The 23,914-nt window shown below is 56.1% G+C and overlaps 2 protein-coding genes across 4 annotated transcripts in view; one reads left to right on the forward strand and one right to left on the reverse strand.

The window, feature by feature from the left end:
• The window catches only part of SGMS1 (sphingomyelin synthase 1), a 245,197-nt gene that overhangs the window by 192,916 nt on the left and 28,367 nt on the right, over nt 1-23,914 (reverse strand). The gene's annotated exons all lie outside the window — the stretch shown is intronic.
• Nucleotides 14,274-23,914, forward strand: part of LOC121475732 (proline-rich protein 36-like) — a 38,708-nt gene continuing 29,067 nt past the window's right edge. The window contains exon 1 of the mRNA XM_041729273.1: nt 14,274-14,350. Coding sequence (XP_041585207.1) covers nt 14,274-14,350 — 77 coding nt within the window. The remainder of the gene's footprint in view (nt 14,351-23,914) is intronic.

A 23,914-nucleotide genomic window follows, 5' to 3' on the forward strand; every position in this document is an offset into this window, starting at 1 on the left:
GCTCGGGGGTGCGCAGACTGATTCCAGCTTACGACGGGAGACTGGGGGATGAAGTGTGTTCTCTCCTTGGGGAGGGGGGTGAACTGCCAGGGTGCACCTCACAGAGGATGGACAAGAGCCACAGGAGCGTGGAGGGGACCACAGTGACCCCCGTGACCACACCAGGAGGACGGCAACGGGAAGGGACAGCGGGTGGGCCCGGGATACCTCTGGAGGCACCAGCAGCGGTGGCTTGACCTGGGAAAGCGACCGAGCGCTGCTGTGGCTGCGGGGCTGGGGACACACTCGGGGACACACTCGCACGGCACAAACCTCAGGGAGGGTGTGAGCTCTGGAAACGTGGGGGTGCGGCCCGGGGCGGCCGAGAGCGTTATGCCTCCCGCTCCGCAGCCTGGGTGACTTTTGTGCGAGTCATGCTGTTACACCTGTGAAGACCTCACCCAACAGAGACACGATCACATAAACCTAATTTTCTAAATTGCAGCACTTACTGCAGCTTTTACTCTCGGAACAATTTGATTCAAGCCTCCAGGAAGCTCCTGCTACTGAAAACATAAGGATTTCACCTTTTCCTGCCTTGCTAAGAACGGCTCGCCGACAGGCCTCCGTCCTTCCCTGCCCGGCCCTGACCGTGTGGTGCGGCACCCCGTCACACCGCCACCCTCCACGGGGATGAGACCAGGACAGCGGCCAAGATCCCGGAGGTGCAAGATGAAGGCCCTGCCCCTGGCTGAGCCGCCCACCCTGGGCCGTCTGGGGAGCAGAGGCCCGTGTCAGTGCATCAAGAGACCAGGCCGGGCTCCAAAAGCCGTGAGTGAACCCACCTGTAGACTCACCTGCAGAGGAAACGGACTTTGGGGGCCTGGGGCCCAACGGTGGAGCATCTGCCATGGGCTCAGGTCGTGATCCTGGGGTCCTGGGGTCGAACCCCTAGTCCGGCTCCCTGCTCAGTGGGGAGTCTGCTCCTCCCTCTGCCTCTACTCCTCCCCCTGCTCATGCTCTCGCTCTCTCTCTCTGTCCCCCCCTCTCGCTCATTCTGTGACAAATAAATACAAGCTTTATTTTTTTAATTTATTCATGAGAGACAGAGAGAAAGAGGCAGAGACACAGGCAGAGGAAGAAGCAGGCTCCTCACAGGGAGCCTAATGCAGGACTCGATCCCAGGACTCCAGGATGACGCCCTGGGCCAAAGGCAGGCACTAAACCACTGAGCCACCCAGGGATCCCCTAAATAAAATTTTTAAATAAACAAAAAAAAGAAAAGCACCTTTACTCCTAGAGCTGACATTCCTTTGCAAGTGGACATGTCCCAGGAGAAGGCACTCCCCAGGCAGCTGCTCCCCGCAGGCGGTGGGGGTCTTCCTGCCGACAGGGTGCAAGGGGACCACCTTGAGCGCTGTATCCAGAGGTGGATGAGGGCCCACGGGCCACGGTGGGAATGCTGCAGGCAGCCCGAACCCCGTTTCCACGCGTCCCTCCCCAGCAACATGGTTGGGGGGGGGAGGCACATGACACAGGTGTGTGTAAACAAGTTTTGCCAGGGTTGGCCAGAAACACATTCATTATGCTTTAAAATTACTTACGATTACTTAAAAAATTTCAGAAAGACCCGACGCACACACGTGTGTACCCAGCCCTGTTTTGAGGTGCTGCCCCTGGCTTATTCTTAGATACCTGTTGGCGGGATGGAGTACAGGAGGCCTACAGGATTGAGATAAAGAAGAAAAACTAAAATTTCTGACACCACCGATCTGGGTGGAGAGCAGGAAATGTACCCATTTGCCCACAAAAAATTAAATGTCAAGAATGAGAATTTATGAATAACATGAGTCAAAGTGCCATGAAGAAAAGTCTGAGAGAAAAGCCATACAGAGAATATGTACCTCGCGTAAGACTGCATACAGCCGACCGTGAGCCTGGGTCCACTTACATGGGGACTATTTTCCATAAACGCAGGACCGTAATGCAAATTACCTTCTGTCCCTTAGGATTTTCCTGACAGTTTCTCCAGCTCACTTTATTGCATGAATACAGTACACGTATATAACAAAAAATATGTGTTAATCACCCGTATTGGCTTCTGGTCAACAGTAAGCTGTTAGCAGGTAAGCTTTACGAAGTCAAAAGTCATATGCAGATTCTAAACCGTGTTGGGGATCGGTGCCCATAATCCTCGTGCCATTCAAAGGTGCACATATTTTATATTTAAATAAAATAAGAATGATATGGGCAGCCCGGGTGGCTCAGCGGTTTAGAGCCCCCTTCAGCCCAGGGTGTGACCCTGGAGTCCCGGGATCAAGTCCCACGTCGGGCTTCCTGCATGGAGCCTGCTTCTCCCTCTGCCTCTGCCTCTGTCTCTGCCTCTGTGTGTGTGTGTGTGTGTGTGTGTGTGTGTGTATCTCATGAATAAATAAATAAAATCTTAAAAAAATAAGAATGATATACACAGATATGATGTGTTACATGTCTGTTATACACGTGTAACATGTTGACAAATACAATATGTAACACATAATTATATATATTACTCATTACCTAAAGTATAGAAAGCTGTGTATTACCTACAACTTACAAGCTAAATACATCTCAATGACATATTATTCAGAAAGTCCCGATTTTTATTTGCTCGTTGGTTGTGATTTTTCAGCAGCCATTCACGCAGACGTTTTGGAGATTATAACGTAATGCTGAGTGCAAACCAAGGGAAGGGCAGTGTTCTCTGATCTCCCAGCCTGCATTGCTTTTAGCCTGCAACTTGCCTGCTGGTCAGAGCAAAGACAGGCCGTCATGCTTCAGACTTCGGCCCTCCTCCCTCGTCCAGCCGTGGCTACTCACTCCACTCTCAAGCCGATTTTAACAAGTGGTGTGAGGCACCCACATGACACGCAGCTGCCCAGGTCCACACCGTGAGCACCCGCTCCACCCTGACACCAACTGCCGGCTGCGCAGAGCCGTGAACATTTCAAGACAGACTTAGATCCTCTCATCCCAGGGCGCTCGCCGGGAAAAGGCTAGCAACACGGTTCACGAATGACCCTCAAGTCTGGGGCTGGTTCTCACGTCCCTGGGGACTCGGGGGAGGGGAAGAGGACAGAGGGACGGGACACAGTGAGCCTCTGCACGTCCGCACAGCAGGCCCAAAGCTGGCCTGCAATCAAGTTATTGTAAGAAGCCAAGGCGAGTCGACATACCTGTTTTCTGTCTGGTTGTAGATTATTCACTGTTAGAAAAAAGGGTTTGGGGTAAAAAAAACCTGCAAGTAAAGCAGAACAGAGTCCCAGGGATTGTCAGGAAGAGTCTCCTTAGGGACTGTGACCTGCATGTGAGCAAATCTCTCTGTGTGTCTCTCATTAATGAATAAATAAAATCTTTAAAAAACAACAAGAACAACTCAGCTTCTTGGACCCAATGACCATACCATGCTTGTGAGTAAACTCTTCAAGTAAATCGTTAAACCAGAACATTTTTTTATTTTATTTATTCATGAGAAACAGAGAGACAGAGAGAGAGAGAGAGAGAGAGGCAGAGACCCAGGCAGAGGGAGAAGCAGGCTCCATGCAGGGAGCCCGACATGGGACTCGATCCCAGGACCCCGGGGTCACGCCCTGGACTGAAGGCAGATGCTAACCCCTGGGCCACCCGGGCTGCCCAAAACCACAACATTTTTTTCACTTGATTGGATTCCAAATGCCTTTTAAGCTCAGAAAAGAAAAAAAATTAAACTCAACATTCACTCAAGTGACAGAAAAGTGGCCGCTGAGGGCAACAGGCAAGCACGCAGGTCCACAGCTTCCAGAGCAGCCGGGCAGGCCCCCCCACGCCCTGCACACACCGCCTACCGCGTCGGGCCCGTCCTGCACGGAGACGGCGCCAGGGAAGGAAACGCCACCTCGGGCGCACGCGGGACACTCGGACGTGACCACACACAACAGCAGGTAAACCCGAAGCCTGTGAAGGGACCTGCCGGTCTTCGCGGGAACTCGGGAGAACCTTCCTCATCCGCATTTCACGGGAGGCGGCTGCAGCCCAGAGCGGGTGCAGGGGGAGCAGCCTCCCGGGCACCTGCTCCCGCAGATGGCGTCACAGAGCAGGGGACCGGACCCCCGTGGCATCTCTGAACCAGCCACCACCTACTCCAGCTCCAGGGGGGCCGGCCTGCGAGCCTGTGTGCGCCGACGCAGCCTCCCACCTCTAAGTCACGGTGCCAGCGGCCGCCAGGAGCCCCCTTCTGCTCATGTGCAGTTTTTGTCCTGAATAGCGAATTTAGATCAAAAGCGTCACTGCACAGCTCAGACAGTAGATGGGGGTGAGTCACTGCGAAGGCCAGGGAGCAAGGGTGGACCGGATCCTTGGAGCACCGACAAACCACAATGCCACCTGGCGGTGCTGGAGCAGGGGCTGCTTAGGAACATGAAGGAAGCTGGGGCGAATGGGGGGCAGGGGGGTGCACAGCAGCACTCCGGGAGGCCGGGCCAGGCACGTGAGCCCCACGGCCCGGGCCAGGGCGCCTGCCCTCTGCCCCAGACGAACAGTGACGTGCACGCTACTCACTTCCCTGAGCCCCCTCCACTCAAACCCCTTCACCTCCCGCTGGTGCCCACTAAATACTTCGGCTGAAGGATTCAGCTTCTGTCGAGAAGAAGGAAAAGAGAAGTGAAACGCTCCCAGCCCGGGGGCCTCTGTCCCTCGAGGGCGAGAACGGTGCATGTGTGCGGTACCAACAAGATCAAAAACGGGGACGTGACCAGCTCTGCGAGGGCGCAGCAGCATCACCAAGCTCCCCCCAGGCAGCCCGGCACAGCCCGGGGGGTCAGGGCCCGGCCGTGGGACAGCCTCGGCGCTACAGCCACACAGAGAAAGCGCCCGTCCCCACGTGCTGCAACGACATCCTCTCGGGGCGCCCGGGGGCTCAGCGGTGAAGCGGCTGCCCTCGGTGCAGGCTGTGACCCGGCGTCCCGCGTCGGGCTCCCCGCAGGGAGCCTGCTTCTCCCTCTCCCTGTGTTTCTGCCTCTCTCTGTGTCTCATGAATAAATAAAATCTTGAAAAAAGAGTAAGACAAACTCCCACCTCGAGGCACCAGTGCGCACCCCACGGAGGCCACCGTGGCTGTGACTCAGGGAACTCACGCCCGCTGCCGGGGACATGTGTGGACATGAGGCTCTGCGGAGTCCCTCGCTGTTTCCAGGGAAGCACATGCACAACCCGACACCAGGGGCCGAAGTAAACGCCTCCGGGCTCCACCTCCGAGGCCCAACAGGTGCAGGGTGAACGGCGTGACGTGAAGAGGTAGGGTGCGAGCACCAACTGGGTGACCCCGCGGCCCAGCCTCCCGCCTCGTTCCCAGGTCAGGGACGGTGATCGGGAGGGCGGCGGCCAGTGGGAAAGCAGCCGGGGCACCACCGCAGCTCGCAGCAAGCCACCTGCCGGGCCCAGCAGCCAGTGCGGCATCCTCGGACACGGACGGAGGCCGCCTGTGGCGAGCAAACAATCACAAGCACAAGCACACGTGTCCATGATCACACAGGCCCACTGCCCCATCTGTCAGCCAGGGAAGAGCGCCCTGGGTCACAGCAAACCTCACTAGAGACCACCGATCCAGAAGAGTGGCCTTCAACTAGCGAAGAATTTAACAGTAGGGGCTTTTAGGAAGCACGTTCTTTATTCTTAAATTTTAAAATAGCCACGGCACACCCGACGCCAGGGACACCAGGCATGGAGAGGGGACGGCTGCAGCTGGTGGGCACGCACGGCTGGAGGCTGCACCCCGACCCAGCCCCTGGGCCGACCCCGGCTGACCGCAGGGCCGCCCGGCACAGCCCAGTTACAGTCACAAACCACTCCGCGCCCGCCTGCCCTTCTTTGGGATGAGAAGTCACAGGACTCCATAAAATGCACTTCTGAAGAGCATAACGGAAGTGAAGCGCTTCCCTTCTACTCCCCTATTCACACCAGATCAGATCACCGTGCATCCTTTTTCTAGAAACACAAAATGTTCTAGGAGCTGCTTTTCTCACTCAACAACATGTCAGAGGCATCGCGTCAGTACATTCAGATCTGCTGCTGCTTGGGGGTTTGGGTTGTTTGGTAGTTTCCTGTTTTTTTGTGTGGTTTTTGTTTTGTTTTCGTTTTTACCAGATGCAGAGTCAGACTACAGAATTAATGCTGGGAGATGATGGGAGAGCCTCCTAGCCAATCTGTTCACTTGACAGATGGGGTCCCCAGGGGTTCTGGACACCTGGAGCCCCCCAGGAGCCACGCCAGCAGGTGTCACCAGCAACCTGCCATCATCTTCGCTTTCCAAGAGAGCCGAGCCAAAAGGCCCAGCGTCCCCCGTGGCCGGTGACAAGGGAGACAGCATCAGCTCAGGGCGAACTGATGGGCCCAGCGTCCCCCGTGGCCGGTGACAAGGGAGACAGCATCAGCTCAGGGCGATCAGTGAAGAACCTCACATCCAGCAACTTTCCGTTTTTTCTTAATCAGCAAATATCTAGGCTAGGATTGCTCTGAATCCCTCCAGGTTACTGAATCAGAATTCATTGCCAATCATACTCTACATATTTCCAAAACACATCTGAAGGGGCGTTAACTCAGGTGTTTGTGAGGTTCACCGTCATCCTGACTCGAGGTCTAAAAGAAACGGGGCCAGCCTGGCTCACAAAGGAGCCTCACCCCAGCCGGCCAGACGCCTCCAGCCTCGGGGCCGCTCGAGCCGGTCCAGGGCCATGCCAGGGAACGAGCCGTGTGGTTGGAGCCTCCACCGCAGAGCCCACCCCAGGAAAAGGCACGTTTATTAAAAGGAAGAATTGCAAACTTCATATTTAAAATATGAACTCTGTTAGTGAGTCAAGGCACTGGAAAGCTAATTAAGCTCTCAGACCTTCAGAAACTCCAGTTAGCTCCCAGAGAAAGATCTCTCTGTCTAAAGATATAAGCTCCCCGGAGGCCAAAGCCTCCCTGCGGCTGGCTTTCGAGACATTTTAGGAAACTTGACCTCAAATTAAAAACGGCATTTCAGCAAAGGTTACTTAGAGGCTTTGAGAAGCTGTATTTCAGATAAACACACATTGCAGAGGGAAGTTATTCTTTTATCCTATTAATATAATTGCTTTATAAAAGAGACGTTTTGGTGTCGGTTTTTTTCTGGTATTCTTTATCTCAGCTACACGGGAAGACCATCTAGGTCTTACCCAGCCAGAAACGGAATGTTCCAGATCGCATCGCTTTCCCCTTTCCTTCCATGGTGAAAGAGGTTCCATTGGGAGTCTGCCCCCGCCTCCCTGTCTCTTGACCCCCTTGTGCTCCCCAGTCCTTGGGGTGGTTCTCAGCAAAGCTCGGGAGACCAAGGCACTCACCTCTTACTCATTCCCTGTCACCAATCTTCCCTCTCCCACCTGCTCCCCGCAAAACCACCCAAGTGATCTCACCTACTCATTCAACAAATATTTGCAGAGCCCTTGCTGGGCAGGCAACGGGCACTGAGTCCCCGCCCTCAGGGCCACCCCAGCGTGGTGGCAGGTAAGTGGTGGGCGCCACAGGGGAATGGGGAGCACTTGGGGCTTAAGTGGTCAGCCGAGGTCTCATTCCCAAGGGGACATGGGAGCGTGTTCCCAGGGAGGGGAGGAGTATTGCAGGCGGGGCGGACAACAGATGCCTCCCGGGGGAACGTGCCTGTGTGCCTGACAGCGAAGGGCCACGGCGGCCCCGCACGGTGGGCAGAGGACAGGTGAGCAGTACAACCAGATGGCAGATACACAGGGCTGTGCGGGCGGCACCCAGGGGCCTTGGGAGAGCGGCGGGACAGAAATGGGGACAGGCTGTCCAGGTGTTAACTCCTTCCCAGAATTTCTTGGGAAACTCACAGATCTTCAGGACCCCAAGAAAAATCAGTCAAGAAACAGGGGGAAAGGATTCCAATTCTCCTACTTGCTCAGCCATCCAGAGAACCCACTCAACATCAAGAGCAAAGCAGGAGCAGGAAATGCTGGCGAGCAGAGCTCGGGAAGGGTCAGGCCGCCCATCTGGTGAGTGAGCTGGACGGGAGCGCAAGAGGAGAGGCCGCCCGACCCGACCCCTCAGCCTTGCCCACGCCAATGCCATGTGCCAAGTGTGTGTCCAGAGTCCTGTTTGCTGCCAACGCGGAGTCCCTCTTGCAGACACAGGTCCTATTAACAAACTATGCACAGCACGCTTAACACGCCCCGGCTCTGCATACTGCGTGCATCTTGCCAGAAGATCCAAGTGCTGACATCGCTCAAACACGACCAGGTGATGTTCACAAGCATTTTCCAGTGTTTGAATAGTCCACATAAACAGTTCTCTGTAAATAGCACTAAGGTTACTATTTCTCATCAAACATGTCTTTAGATACCCACGATAATGAGGTCAGGATAATTTTAATACCTTATACTAAGTATAAACACAGAGAAAATCAATTAGCTTTTACACTAAGTAAGTTTTAAATGTTGTAAAAATGTCTAATAAAAGAGGAAAAAATTGAAGCAGGAAACGTGCCTTAACAGGAGAAATGTGAAGAAAAGATGTAAATGTCGTAGAAATCACACCCTGAACCAAATGATGGCAACCAGAAAAATGGTTTAAAAAGGAAATGAGCTCCTATTTGGGCTGAGGAAGCCCAGATCATCTCTGACAAGCACTAAGCAAGCCCGCCTGTGCTCCTGAGAGCTTTATCCTCTGAGGCCGTGCTCTGTTCACACAACAGAAACCAATGCCTCCTCCACTCACCCCAGACAGGCCTCGGGGAACTGCCTCCCGCTGCGGCCAGCCGACACGGGCCCGCGGGAGGGACAGCGGGGGACGTGGTGGCTCTCAAGCTTCCGGGGCCTCAGCGCAGCCTTACTCAGCCAGTCGGCTCACACCACCTTATACGATCCTCACAGCCACGATGAGACACATCCTATTACTACTCCTCCCATCCTACAAACGAAGAAACTGAGGCACAGAGAAACCAAGCTACTCATCACACTACTACTAAGTGGCAGAGGTAGATCCAAACCCGGACTCTGGCTCTAGATCCATGCGAGTCGCCACCAGATCTCCTGCCTCGGTGCTTCTTCAACTGGACCCTATGGCTTCAGAGTACAACTGGCGATTTCCATGTGGTAATGGTCCAGCCAACTCCCAACTTCATCATCATCATCATTACTGTTTATCAGCTTTTTTTTTTTTAGCTTATTTTTTTTTAATTACAAGGAAGGACGTTGTATTCAAGGCACCACATAAGCTTTCACCCGTGTGCTAAATCTAATTCCCGGGCTGGAACCTTCCGCATCAATTCCACAAACATAACCACGTTATCCCAGGCTGCTTACATATCGTACCTGAAATATCCCAGAGAAGCAATGTGGCATGAGCCAAACACTGTGATGAAAAATAGCAGCTGGCACCTTTCCATGGTAACTGGAGGACTGGACTCCGTCAGTGTTCCAGGGCATGAAATTTTAAGGCCTTGGACCTAAGGATATTGACCATCGAAGACTGTCCCAACACCGACCCATTCAGACAACACCTGGAAATGGGAATTCTAACCAGAAAGAGACCAGGATGTAAGGGGACGTGAAACACGTGCTGCAGGGCAAACATCACTCATCAGAGACCTGTTCCTGAAGCTCTATGGGTTAGACAAGAAAGACCCTAGACCTTGTTTTACTTGCCTGACATAATCTTTTACTTCAACTTGCCTGTAATTTTTTTTTTAAGATTTTCTTTATCTACTTGGCAGAGAGAGCAAGTAAGTGCATGCGCACAAGCACAGGGAGCAGGAAAGGGAGAGGGCTCAGATGCCCAAGCCCGATGCGGGACTCGATCCCAGGACCCCGGGATCATGACCTGAGCTGAAAACAGATGCTGAACTGACTGAGGCCCCAGGCGCCTCTTGCCTTTGCTTCCTGAAGCAACACCAGACCCAAGCCACCAACTGTACACCCACGGGGCGCACGCCCACCGCGCTGCCAGAGGCACCCCAGCCCTGCCAGTCCCACTCACTCGCAGTCCCTCACTGTGCGCACAGCCTCATCTGCAATCCTACCCACACTGCACACCCAGGCTGCTCTGGGGGCAAGGGAGAAAGAAAGCCCATCTCTGATACGGGAGACCCATGAGACCTGAACTAGAAATAATCCCTCCCACTTTACTGGTGAGGACGCTGAACCCAAAACTAAGTAACCCATCCACGGCAATACAGGGACCACTGAGGGTAAGCGGCCGCCCTGCGCTCACGGTCTACAGACGCCAGCTTTTAGCAGGACTTCTCTGAGCCTGCCCAGAGCACGGAGGTTCTCGCCAGTGGGCATCATCGGGCTTCCCGCCTAGTGAGCTCCGGGTGGAGACTGTAGCCCAGAGCAGGTGCTCACGGGCACGCAGAAACTACAATGCACGCTGTGACGGTCCCATCACTCAGACGTGATGAAAACCAAAATCCACCCTCTCCTATGTAAAGCTGTAAGAAATCCCAAGTCACCCATGTAAACAGGGAGAAGCACCTGACACCCCCACCTTAATAAGGAAAGTCGTGAAAGCAGAAAAGAGGAGCTAAAGCCGGGGAAGAGCCCAGCAAGAACGCGGCTTCCTGGTGGACCTTCAGGCCGTCCCGCAAGCTGATGTGGGCACGTACACACACGTGTGCATTGTTTTCTCTTACGGGCTCTGGCAACACAAGCAGCAGGTCCTCGCGCCAGACACTGAGGAAAGCAGGTCCATCAGGGCAGCGGGGAGAGGACAGCCCTGTGCAGGCTCCTGGCAGTCCGGCCCTTCCAGCAGGGGCGCCGACAGCAACGACCCTCAGAGCATTGCACCCGGTGACCGAGCCGTCCCTCTCCCCTAACACGGCGCCATCGTCCCAGGGCATTTCCCTCCTTCAAGAAGACTCTTGGCACTGAAGGCTAAGCAGAGGCTGGGAACCCTAGTGCTTACGCCGGGTGGACGTAAAGTTTCAACTCCACAGTCTAAGAGCAAGTTAACTGGTACGGTCGACAGGGATAAAATAAAATGAGGAGTTAAATGAGCCGCTTTCTGAACCTTGAACTAGTTACATGACCTCAGGCAAATCAAAATTTCCCTGGGTCTGCTCCCCCCTGTGCTACGGCCCACGAGCATTTACTGTGCAGTGGGCACCAGCCGAGCATTCTGCAGATGCCAGCCCGCGATGCCCCCCAGCACGAGCCAGTGGGATCACCACCTCCGCCTTGCAGCTGCGAAGCGGGTGCGAAGTTCTACATCTGGCCTCCGACGGCTGAGTGAGGGCACACTGCAGGATCAGAGGGCTTCTGGGACTCCTCCCAGCCTGACCCACGGCCATCCCCGGATTCTAGGAATGAGCGCGGCTCCACGGGCCGTGTTCGTGCCAGGTGTCCTCTGTACCCTTCATAAGTAACAAAGCCTTGAAGAAGCACGGCAAGATTTAAAGCAGCCACCCAAAACACTGACTCTGATAAAAGGTCAATGCAAAGTGAGCTAAAAATACATTCGGGTCCCGAACGCTCCTTGACCATTCCGCTCTCAGCTGATGGAAGACGAACTTGGCTATTAGCTAAATTGAAGGTGGACAGGTGCAAGACAGAGACAGGTTTGCTTGTGGAATAACGGGACCCCTGCCCACCCAGGGCCCTGGGAAGCTGACCTTCCACTCCACTCCCACACGGAACAGGGAGGAGCACCTGCACAGAGCACAGGAGGCACGTCTCCCTCGGGGCTCAGAATGCCCCACAGAAAGGGCAAGCTAAAGTCCAAGGCTCTTGCACAGACTATGAACCCCCGACTCCCCGTTCACATGCATTTCCTCTCCAGATCGTGTCTGAAGCCCACTCTCTCTCCTTCCCAAGTTTCTCCTTGCTCCAACTCAACTCTCACCCAAATGCATGGCTCGAACAACCACTTTTTAGATCAGAGATTCTAGGACGCTGCTCTGCACAAAGTGGAGCCGTTTCGTTAAAATGCAGATTCCTGGCCCTGACACCCATAGGACACAGTTCAGGGCCCGGTGTGCGGCTCAGGAAGCTCCAGGTCTGATGAGCCCTCCCGCCCGTTCACACAGGGGCTGGCCGACCAAGCTGGACCCTGCCGCAGAGGCCGCCTCCACCCTGCGTCTTCTCTGCTCCTTCCTCGTGCATCTGCCCACGACCCCCAGCGCTGTACCCTCAAAGCACACCCCCCTGCTCTGATCCGGTCTCTGCCCTGGCCCTCATCAGGGGACCTCCAGCTCCTCCTGAGCCCAGGAAACCTCAGCAGCTGCGTCCCAGCGGCTCCAGCAAGCCCGCCCGGCGTCAGGGTGACAACCCACAGGGCAGGCGGGGGCCCTGACAAGTGCGGGCCTGAACCCCTCGCTCCCCATCATTCCCCGGCCACATCCCCACACGGCACCTGCAGGACAGCCTTCCATCCCAGGCCAGGCAGCCCCAGGCCACCGAAGGGGCTGCTAATTCAGTGAGAACAAAGGACTATAAAACAGACTCCTATAAACCCAACTCAAATCGTCTTGCATAAGAGGCTTTTCTCATGGAGCTGGTCTCCTATGCAATCGTCCTATAGTGACTGGGGTTTCAGTTACCAGGATCCGCAGGTGCAGGGTTTCTGATTACACTCGTGTAGCTTTGGAGCCACGGTGGTGACAGCCCACCTCCACGTGACGGCTGACAGCTCCAGGGCTTGTCAGGGCCCTGACACCCAACCTGCGGGGGAGAGGGCCGAGGGGCCAGCCTGAAAGACAAGCAGGTACCACCCAGGGCCTGGCCAGACTCCAGGCCTCAGGCCAAGTGCACTAACCTGTGGTCCAACCAGACATCGAGATGCAGAACACGGGACCCTCACTTCCACACACATTCCTGCTCTTGTCACTTGAGGGTGAACTTGAACATTCACAACAGCCTGGGACACTGAGGTCAGAGCATGGGCTTTCCTGGATGAGGGAATAGGACGCACGCAGGGAGCCGTGCAGGCAGCACCGGGTGGAACGGGACATGCCCACTTCCCAGGGAGTGAGAGGTCAGGGCTGGAAAAGCTCTGCCTCTTAACCTGGGTGGTGGGAACATGTGCTTACGGGGTGAAGCTGAATTTCTGTCCTGTGCTTTTTTTTTTTTTTAAGGCTTTTTTTAAAAAGATTTTATTTACTTACTTGAGAGAGAGAGACAACATGAGCAGGGGAGGGGCAGGGAGAGGGGGAGAAGCAGACACCCCACCGTGCACGGAGCCCAATGCAGGGCTCGATCCCAGGACCTGAGCTCATGACCTGAGCCGAAGGCAGACGCTTCACCACGGAGCCCCCCAGGCGCCCTGTTTTATGTATTTTAATGGAAGTGTACTATTTTCTCAAAGCCTGGAGACCGGCACTCTGCTTGCGCTGTCGGGGCCACACATCCCTGACAGTGCTGGGCCGAGCAAACAGCCACAGTCAGAACTGAGCAACGCGCCCACTGGCGGCCACGCACCCAGGAGCGCCGGTGGTCCGCAGAGCAGTCCGAGGTCCAGCCCTCAGATGCAGCGCGAGCCAGCGTGACACTAAGTGATCAAGAGAGAACATCTGAGAACGAGAACCACACACAGTTAATGGATTCTAGGAAAAGTAGTTTCACCCAGGATAAAAATGCCATAAGGCTGCAGCGAGCGAGGGCAGGTGACAGCAGATCAGAACAGGTACCCCTCCCCCCGCGCGCACCCCGCCCTTAGTGCCCACCCCACTGGCTGCCCCCTGCCCGTTCCCTGGCACCCTGCTCTGTCCCCACAAGGTGTCTACCCTGTAATTCACAGTTTTCTTTTTTGCCAGCTTTCCAGTAAAGAAGCAAGGTGCTTGCACCCTGTTGCCCTTCCCTTCCCCGCTCTCCAAAACAAGGCCAAGGGCAGAAGCTGTCCCATCAGTAACCCCCGGCTTCGTACCGTGTCGGCACCCAGCAGACCCACAGAAGTGCCTGTTGAATTCACAAAAACAAAGATCACTTTCTCAAATCTCTGCCATCAGAAGATGCTTGTGTCCAACTGTGTGTCCCACGCCATCTACGGGGATCTGGGGAATCCTGCCACGGTGGATGGCAGTGCCCTCACCGCAGGGTGACACGGACTTCCACCAGGTAGCTTGCACTGCACACCCAGGCCCGCGTCAGGCCTGACGTTGAGAAAGGCCTCCTGACGCTGCCAGGTGTGTTACATCAAAGACGCACCTGGACGAGAAGCAGTTTGGGAGTCGGACACAAGCGGATTAATACCTCGACTCCACTGTCAGCCAAGCACACAACCTCGTGTCTGCCCCAAGGCGACACGCACTGGGAATGGCGTGGCACCTGACTCCCGAGCCCCGGGCTGGAGGCTTCTCCTGCCGCGGTGTCCAGGACCTCATCTCCACGAGGTGAGCGCTGGTGGCTGGCGGCCCCGAATCACAGCTGCTGAGAGAGAAGGCATCCCGGTCCCAGCACCCGGTATGGCACATGCCCCGGGGGGGGGCACAATCAGATGCTCCCACCCAGGACTCTGCACCTGAAGCAGGTGGTGCAAAGGGACTGGGACGGAGAAGAATGCGCTGAGTGAAGGGCGGTGCCTGCCCACATGGGGCCTGGCTGGCGCCAACAGGTGCACCCCCCCCCCAAGCACCGGCAGCACAGCGGTGCCTCCCTCTCCTGTGGGGTGGTTCTTGCGACAGCTCTGACCCCCCAGCTCTGACTCCTTGGGTGACTGCTGGACATTCTTCCAATAACTGCTTTCTCTGCTCAAGCTCTTCTTTGCAACCAAGACCACATGGGCCAAGGTCGAACGAATCTGACAACCCCTGGCTTTCAGAAGCGTTAAGAGGACAGAAATAAAACATCAAAGCAGCTAAACCACAGAAGTGATCGCTCAGAAAAGGAGACTTACAGAGACTCCCACTGCAAAGTGCTCGTGCACGCATCTGCCCCTCCTCTCACCCTGACCTTCAGGACGGAGCCACGGTCCTGGGCACACAGCTTTGTCTACTTGCTGGACACACAGGAGGACGCTACCCCAGAACACTATCAGTATTCCCTGTGTTGTTCTGTTGACAGCTTCTTCTGCTCTTGAATTTCTCTCAGCTTCTTGGAAACCCGAAGAGCGTGGATTCTCACGAGTCCTCAGCCTCCAGTACAGGCTAACAAACCTTTATCACGGGTCCACCATGCACAAGGCACCCGGCTCTGCATTTGTAGCGTGAAAACACAGCAGACACAGTAGGATTCAAATCCATCGGACACGTTTCTAATTTGAGCTTGAAAATTCTATTTTTTAATGTAAAACACTCCAGTGATTATTTTGTGAGTGTTCTGGGCTCTATACGACCTATTCTAGTAGTACAAAACCAGCAGGTTCAAGGAGGCTGGCCATAGCCAGAAGCAGACCCCAGACAGGCTCTGTGTGGCCCTCAGGGTGCAGCATGAAGGCTTTCAACTGGTTCCTCAAAACTGGATTTCTATCAGGATAGGAGGATCTGCCCCCCACCCCGTCCCCCTGCGTGGCCACCACACGGTGATGAGATGTGGGTTCCCGCAGCACCTGCTCCTGCGGTCAGGCCCCGGCTCGGCAAGGATGTAGCTTCTGACCTACTTTGCTCATCTGCCACCTGCCCAGCCCCCAGGGCACTCAACTTTGGGATTCCTGTTTCAGATGCAACACAGAGGGGGCTTCGAGGAAACAGGCGCACACACTTCAGATGCTCCCCAGCTTCCTTCCTCCATGGGGGAAGACATCCTCTCCCACTTCAAACATTCCCTGAATTGTAGACTTTGCAGAAACACCACATTTCTAAACTGCAATATCGCTCAGGTCATCCTCACATCAAGTATTTAAATCTTTGCCTGGTGGAGATGGCACGATGCCTCCCCATCCCCCTCCACCCATCAGGCATGGGGAGGGTGTGGAGACATGTGTCTAGGTCACTCAGGAACAAGCAGCAATGTCCTTCAAATGCTCCTGCCTGGTCCCCTGGGGGCTCCGAGGGTGAGCGTCTGCCTTCAGCTCAGGGCGTGACCCCGGGGTCCCAGGATCAAGTCCTGCATGGGGTTCCCCACAGGGAGCCTGCTTCTCCCTCTGCCTGTGTTTCTGCCTCTCTCTGTGTGGGTCTCTCAGGAATAAATAAATAAAATCTTAAAAAAAAAAAAAAAAAAACAGAAACCAAGAAAACACTGTTGCTTAGTAGCTCCTAGTGAAGGCTCGAAAGAAGGCATAAGCGAGGCACCAGCACGGTGGAGGATGGAGGGGCAGCGAGGCCCATGCCCGTCTACACCACGTCCAGCCCCGGGGCAGGCTCTTCTGTACAGCTTGGCCAGCCCAGCCCAGCCCAGCGCACCCCCGTCCTCTCCACGTCCTCCCTGCGCCCGACAGGAGGCTGGACGGACTGTGTCCCGGGCGCAGGCGCTGCAGGGCCGTGAGGGGGAAGTTTACATGTCTGGGAGCCAGGCCATGGGAGGGTGGTGGGAGGGATGCAGGAGGGATGTGGGATGGCTGCAGGGGGATGGGGGAGGGCTGCGGGAGGGATGCGGGAGGGGGGCTGTGGGAGGGATGGGAGAGGGCTGTGGGAGGGATGCGGGAGGGCTGTGGGAGGGATGCCGCCGCAGAGGCAGCAGGGGCTCTGGAGTGGACCCTGCGCATGCCGGAGGCAGCAATATGTGGGTAACGGGCAGGCCCGGCTGCCTCTGCCACCACCACACGGCCTGGACAGCTGGGCCTCCCGGGTCTCCTGGCCCTTAAGAGAGCGCAGCAGAGACGACAGCGGCTGCACGGCGCCGGGCCGGAGGGAGAGTGGCCAGGAAGGCTGCGGGGACCTCGGCAGCCAGCCCGGCTCTCCTCCAGCAGGAAGCCCGAGCACAGGGCAGTGGCTTCAACACCCCACTGTCTCACCCCGTCCCCTCTGGATGCGGAGCAGCAGCATAGGGTCCCCACCGTCCCACCCCGTGCCCCCGGCAGGAACAGCCCCTTGGGAGGCCGCTCGTGGTCTCCGTCCCTCCAAAGCAAGGCGGGTAAGAGCCACAGGTCAGTGACGAGAAGCCGGGCAGCCGGTGTGGAGCGGAGCGCGGGGGACAGGTCGTCCTTGGGCCCAGCTCCCCTGAACTTCCTCTGTGAATAAACCCAGAAACCGTGCAATGTGAACCCTCGTGAGCACAGCTAATGCCACCCCCTCACATGTCAACTTCCCTTTAAAAGTGAAAACGGGGCACCAGGTGGCCTCGTGGGCGGAGCACCCAACTCCCAATTTGGGCTCAGGCCGTGATCTGGGTCCTGGGAGTGAGTCCTGCCTCAGCCCGCCCCGCCCCCACTGCATTCACGCTCCCTCTTGCTCTCCCTCTTTCGCTCTCCCCCAAATAAATAAATAAATAAATCTTTCTTTAAAAAGTGCCACTAGGGACCCAGTGGGAGTGCTACGGCCCTCCGCCCGCACCCACGGAGGGGCGTACTGAGGGCGCCGGGCCTGCGGGGGTCTCCGCCCCCCCCCCCCCCCCCCCGCCTCCCTGCCCACTGCTCCAGGCCCAGCAGGTGATGCCGCCCACGATCCCTCTGGACAAGCGCACGCCCTAAGCAGCCTGCCCCTGGCAGAAATGCCTCGGGTCTGACTGCACACATCAGTCATCTCTTGCTGACCCAGCCTTGGATGAAATTACTGACATAAAGTAGGAAAACAAACAGCTGCCGCATGGATGCGGTTTAGTTCCTGACAAATCCTTTCTCCCTCAGCGTCCACGGACATACAGGAAACCCCAAAATGTAAAAAGATAAACACGTTTTGATGAGGCCGTCTTCCCAGAGCCCAGGTTCTCTGCCCCCGAGAAACATCACGTCCACCTCACCCGTCGAGACGTTGAGGGAATGCACCAAACATGAAGAAAAGACAGAGGCTACGAGTCAGAAGAATACAAACCAACAGAAGCAAACAAGAACCTGGACGTAATTCAAAACAAAGCCCAGCAGCGTCTCCGTTTCTCTACAGCCAGTGCTGTTGTGTGTGGGAAGGTTGCACACAGCGAGCACTGAACAAGCCCAGAGCCTCCTGAGTGCTGGCGAGTAACTGTAGCAAACGACAGGTAACAGGGTCACATCCCTGTGCACTGGGCCCCTACTGTGTGCCAGGTGCCGGGCTGAGCACCAGACGTACCCGGTACACAGGGACGTGCACACGCACAGCAGAGATGTGAAAACCCACCTGTTAGCACAAACATGAACTCATGTATACACATAAGTATTAGTTGTGTGTAAAACCTCATTTAACCCCTAAAATAACTCCAAGCCAAACAACAGCCCCCATTTACAGATGAGAAAACCAAGGCTTAGAAGGTGAAGTAACCTCCCCAAGGTCCCCACCAGGGCTCTCACATGCCACTCACCAAAGGAGGAGCAATGACAACCCAACAGGCACACAGGAAAACCAGAGGGGGACGACCCCTGCCGTGCGTTCCACAGAAGTTCTGACCACAGGTCGTCTCTTTCCCTAGAGACAGGAGCATGTGAGGCCCCCCCGCCACCGGCGGGAAGGCCACCGCCTCCAAGGCTCATGTCCCTCCTTCTAGTCAGAAGGAAGCAACTCCTGAAACTGCTGCCCCAGGGTTGGACTCGTACCCAGGGACGCGGGTACTGCATTAGACGGGGCGGCCCAAGCACCCAGCAGCCCCCTCGCTGAGGCCCGTCGGCCACCTGGACCCCAACATCCTCACTTCCCACAACACGAAGGTCAAAAAGCACAGCTCCCTGCCCATAAAAGACTTCACCCGACTCAAGCGTCATGGGCAGTACGCTAAAGGTGTCAGTGGGCGGTGGGCGCAGCAGGTGACCGGCGGGCCTCAACGAGACCACCACAGGCATTTGCTCCACACATACGTGTGCGCGTGTGCACATACACATACATTACTTTTTCTTTCCAAACTCACACCAGACGTGCACACACGTGCACAGAGCAGCTTCCATTGCTGAAACCAAGATGGCGAGCTCGCCAATATCAGTGGGAAACATGGTACCGCAGGGAACGGCACCTGTTAATCCTTTAAGTGAAGCATAAACAAGCTGTGAAGTCTGCCGGTTGGAAAGAGATCCTTTTGTTCTGCTCTCCTCCGTGTTCTGTAGGGGCTACTGTCCTCTGCCCTCTTCATCCCCCTTGTCCGCAGCGTGCAGTAGGGAGTAAGCCGCAGGACTGCCTCCACCATGAAGAGCTTGGAAGGCTAACAGAGAAGCTTCTAGAAAGCTTTCCTGAGGGCCCCTCCCCCACGAGCAGGGCTCCAGGGCCCACACCGACCTGTTGCCCAAGCGTGGGCAGAAAAGCATCGCCAGTGCCCTCCGAGGCTTTTGTAAGTTCTGCAGGGAATCTAGAGGAAACTGAGGCAACGCGGTGTGACCGCTCACGCAGACCTCTTCCCGGGCTGTGCGGCTCCCAGCACCCCAGCTCCGCTCCCTGCAAGCCTGAGCACCACCCAGGGGCATCACACACCCTGTTAGACTCGGGGTCCCCCAGAGCCACGGGGCAGCCGGTGAGCCCACCCTCAGGCCGGCACCCACCAGCCCCCAGCTGCTGATCCAAGGGTGCCCACAGCAAGGGGGTGCACATGCCAACATGGCCCCCGCAGCAGGGGAAACCCCACCTCCCTCGACAGGAGCGAGGCCAGGCCAGCCCTTACGGACTCGAGAGAGACCGGCTCAGCGTCATGGCCGCGGCACAGACCCCGGGGCCCTGTGTGAGGAGCCAGCAGCTGTGAACCCCCGGGGCGCACGGCTCCCGGAGCCTGCACTCAGCCTGCCCCCCGCAATGCTAGCGGCGCCCACAGCTGCAGCGGGAGGGACGCACGCCTCCCCACGGGGTGGCCCAACGCACAAATGCCGCCTTCTCCTCTCCCTGTCTGGCAAGGGCCGGCCCACAGTGGGCAAGGCAGTTCGGTCACGACCACCCGAAGGGCAGTTCCTTCCCGGAGGAGAAACGCAGTAGTTCCCAATCTCTACCCGATGAGGGCGCCTGTTCATGACACTCTGGGGTCACAAAGGGCAAGGCTGTGGTCTGTCTCGTGCAGGTTGTGAATCGCAGAATCATCCAGCCCGTAAGCATAAGGCTTCGCTTCCCGACGTCACTGCTGGGGGCATCCCACTGCTGGGGGCATCCCCTGCGACGCCAGTGCACGTGGGCGCTACACCCCCCCCCACCATCCGTCAGCAGAGGACAGGCTAAAGCTGACCCCGCCCAATGCAACCTCGGGGCTGCCCTGGGGCCACTGAGCTCAATCCCTCAGAACGGAGAAACGAGAACCGGCTGAGCTCCAGCAAGCTAGGGCTCCAGCTAGGGCTCTGCGCCCCGGGAGCACGTGTGCTCCGGCCAAGACCCGACCCTGTAGTCTCTGCAAAGAACAGCTGCAGTTCTGCTCTTAATGACAGGATGAAAGGATAAATATGTATACACACACACATCTCTTCCTCTGCTGACCCTCAGAATTTAGAAAGCCTTCGGGAAGCCTTGGGGCGGTTCAGTGGCGCGGAGGGTAACTAAGGAAACCTCTCGCTCCGACTGGGGCCAGAGCCTCGAAAGCATACGTGTCACCACAGCACCAGCTCGATAATCGCCGGGGAGGACAGAACCCAGAAGACCTCGCCCGGACGCCAATCGGCACACTTGTCATCGTCTGGTCCCTGCTCACGAGTCACAGACACAGCTCAGAGAGTCCGCTCACTGCCAGACATGTCAAGAGACCAGGAGATGCCTGGGAAGGCACGAGGAAGAGAAGAACACAGAGGAAGGCAGGGGCTGCTGATTAAACGGCGAGGGTCCCTCCCTAACCTGCAAGAATCTCCAGTGTAGGGACGCGTGGGGGCTCAACGGTGGAGCGTCTGCCATTGGCCCAGGGCATGACCCCAGGGTCCTGGGATCGAGTCCCACATCGGGCTCCCTACATGGAGCCTGCTTCTCCCTCTGCCTGTGTCTCTACCTCTCTCTGTCTCATGAATAAATACATAAAGTCTCTTAAAAAAAAAAAAAGAATCCCCAACATATTTGTATTCGCTGTTTTTAAAAACGCAATAAACAAACAGGCGTCTCTGCGGGGCTGGGCTTCCTATTCTCCATCTCAAGACAAAATGCGAAGTAGCCCTCGGTGGTCCGGGGCTCGAGCAGGAAGAGTGAGTTAAGTGACTTTCTAGGCTTTGGAGACCCAGGGCTCTCACTTCCTCAACAGCTCACAGAGCAACAGAAAGCCCAGGCTCTCAAGCAGAAAGCGAGCTCTGGGTTTTGCCCGGCCCTTCCTGCAGGGGAGAGGCGCGGGGCCGGCCTGCAGGGCAGCAGGCCGCATGGAGGCAGAGGCTTCCTGCCCCTGTGGTGCCGCCCAGAGCCGCAGGTCCTCCAACGCTGCTACCTCATTGTCACCAGGCCAGGAGCCACCCCGCGGGCCCTCTGGGGGCCGCACCCCCTCCTCAGGGGCTATGCTCCAGGGAGCGGGAGGGCAGCACGTGGGCTGGAGAGAGGACGTGTCACCGCAAGGGCCACACCAGGAAATTGGCACCCAAGGTCGTCAGCCTCTATCAAAAGAACTACACTTACCCCTAAAAACTGCCCGATTTCGGCTCTCACAATTAAGGTTACTTTTTTTTACCAGAGTTTCTGACCCACTCTGGAGCATTTACCAGGGATCAAATCACAAATAGGCCCGGTGTCCAGGCCCGCGGGAATGCCCTCTGTGGGTGGCCAAGGACAGCGGCATTAAAGCCTATTATTACGCTTTCCATGTAAGAAGGCTTAATGTGTCAGCTGCAATTTAATCTAAGGATTATGTGCTCAAGATTGGAAAAATTCCTTTTAGAAAGATCAATAAAGACTGTTTTTAAAGCTCCTTATTTTTTTGTCTCAAAGCCCAATTATTTATAAGTTTTTGGCATTTTATATCCAAAATGAGATGAAAGCCTTTAAATAAGAAGAGGCAGCTGCTAGAAGAGGCAGCTGCTACGCAGTTAACAAGAAAGCCAAGGTCTCGGCTGAGACCACCTACGTACACGTCACGTCTTAAGGAGGGGATTCCAGGGCTGGCCCGGGGGCAGCAGCAATGCCAGCAGCCCTGCCCTGCAGGGTACGACTTCCACGTCCACTTCCTGTTAAAGACGGGGAAATGACACACAGGCCGCCTCTCTCCTAAAGCCCCAAACAAGAACAAGGAATGCTTTTCAAAGCATAAAGCCACAGGGACAGACAACAGGAGAGGTTAAGAGTTGAGCCTGTTTGGAGCTTCAGGTCGGAGAGAGTCTCGCAACCCACCTGGCAGGCCCAAGAGCCCAGGTGTGCGCATCCGTGACGCCTCACGCCCCAGCATGCACAGTCAGAGCAAGCGTCCGACACCAAAGGAGGAAACAGGAGGGAGAGAAAGCAACGTAGCAGAAATTACATAATGCAGGGAGGGGAGGGGCTTCAAAGAGAAGGAAGAAACGTGATTAACCCCCTCTGAGAACTCCGAGAAAATACCCCGTCCTGAAATCACAAGATTCTGCAACCAGGAGATCCCGAGATCACCACCCGGAAACACAGAGCTGTCAGAAAACGCAACCAGATAATGTGACGACGGCATCAGAAGAAAGTGAGGCGGGAAGACGTCGGCGTGGCGTCCAGGGCAGGACGGCCACAGGGCAGGTAAGCCGCGTTAACGGGAACATCAGAGAAGATGGAGAGGAGGTCCGTAATGACTTCGAGAAAATTTCTGAAAACAAAGGACATGAGTTTCCAGCCTGGGGTGCCCAGTGGATCGCAGCTCAGTAAATGAAAGGAGCCCCCACCCCGCCCACCAAGGAATATTACCACGAAATTTCAGAACGCTAAAACAGAGTCGGGGAGAGGAGGGAAAGCGAGGCCCACACGGGCCGGGCAGCCAAAGGCCGGGCTCCACCGCGCTGGAAGCCAGGGGACAAGGCCCAGGCCTTCCCCGCCCTGAGGCTCGGAGGCCTCCATGCACAATGTCACGGCCAGCCAGGCTGGAAACCAGTGTGACCCTCTCAGACGCCTAAGGACTCCTACATCAACCTCCCCCCTGACTTGTTGGGAAGGTTCCAGAAGATGTGGTCCGCCAGACGAGGGAGAGAGGAGAGAAGAGGTCATGAGGGAAGCAGGGAGCCGGTCCCAGAGCGGGACAAGGCAGCCCAGAGCGGTGTGGAGACGCGGGCCGGGCAGGAGCCCGCAGCAGAGGCAACGTCCACACGTGAAACTCATGAAATAGGGGATCCCTGGGTGGCACAGCAGTTTGGCGCCTGCCTTTGGCCCAGGGCGCAATCCTGAGGACCCGGGATCGAATCCCACATCGGGTTCCCAGTGCATGGAGCCTGCTTCTCCCTCTGCTGTGTCTCTGCCTCTCTCTCTCTCTCTCTCTCTGTGACTATCATAAATAAATAAAATTTAAAAAAAAAAAGAAAGAAACTCATGAAATACCTCATGTCTTCAGATACCAGGAGAAGAGTTTCAAGGAACGTAAATTAGCGATTTGCGCACACTTTTAAAACCAGACAATGACTAGGGCAGTGGGTGGCTCAGCCAGTTAAGCCTCCGCCTCTTGGTTCTAGCCCAGGTCATGACCTCAGGATTCTGGATCGAGCCCCACATCGGGCCCCACGCTCAGCGACAAGTCTGCTTGAGACCCTCTCCCTCTGCACACCTCACCGCTGCTCTCTCTCCCTGTCTCTAAAATAAGTTTAAAAAAAAAAAACGTAATTATTAAATCCAAGAAAAGCAAAATCTGTGTGCCTGAAATCTGTGGTCACACTCGCTCTCTCAAAATACCTGGCTGTGCTGCACCCACCCTTCTCGTGATAAGACTCTCACGGGAAGAGATCAAGCAGGGGATGGCGCAGGTGCTGGCACAAGTACGGTCAGTGGAACGAGCAGGCCTGTGGCCCCTCGGCCGCGCCACCTCTGCCTCCACGCTGTCACACACAGGACCAGCTCACGGTGCCGTGGAGAACGTGGAGTAGG

This window comes from Vulpes lagopus, chromosome 14 (genome assembly GCF_018345385.1).
Source record: "Vulpes lagopus strain Blue_001 chromosome 14, ASM1834538v1, whole genome shotgun sequence".
NCBI lineage: Eukaryota > Metazoa > Chordata > Mammalia > Carnivora > Canidae > Vulpes > Vulpes lagopus.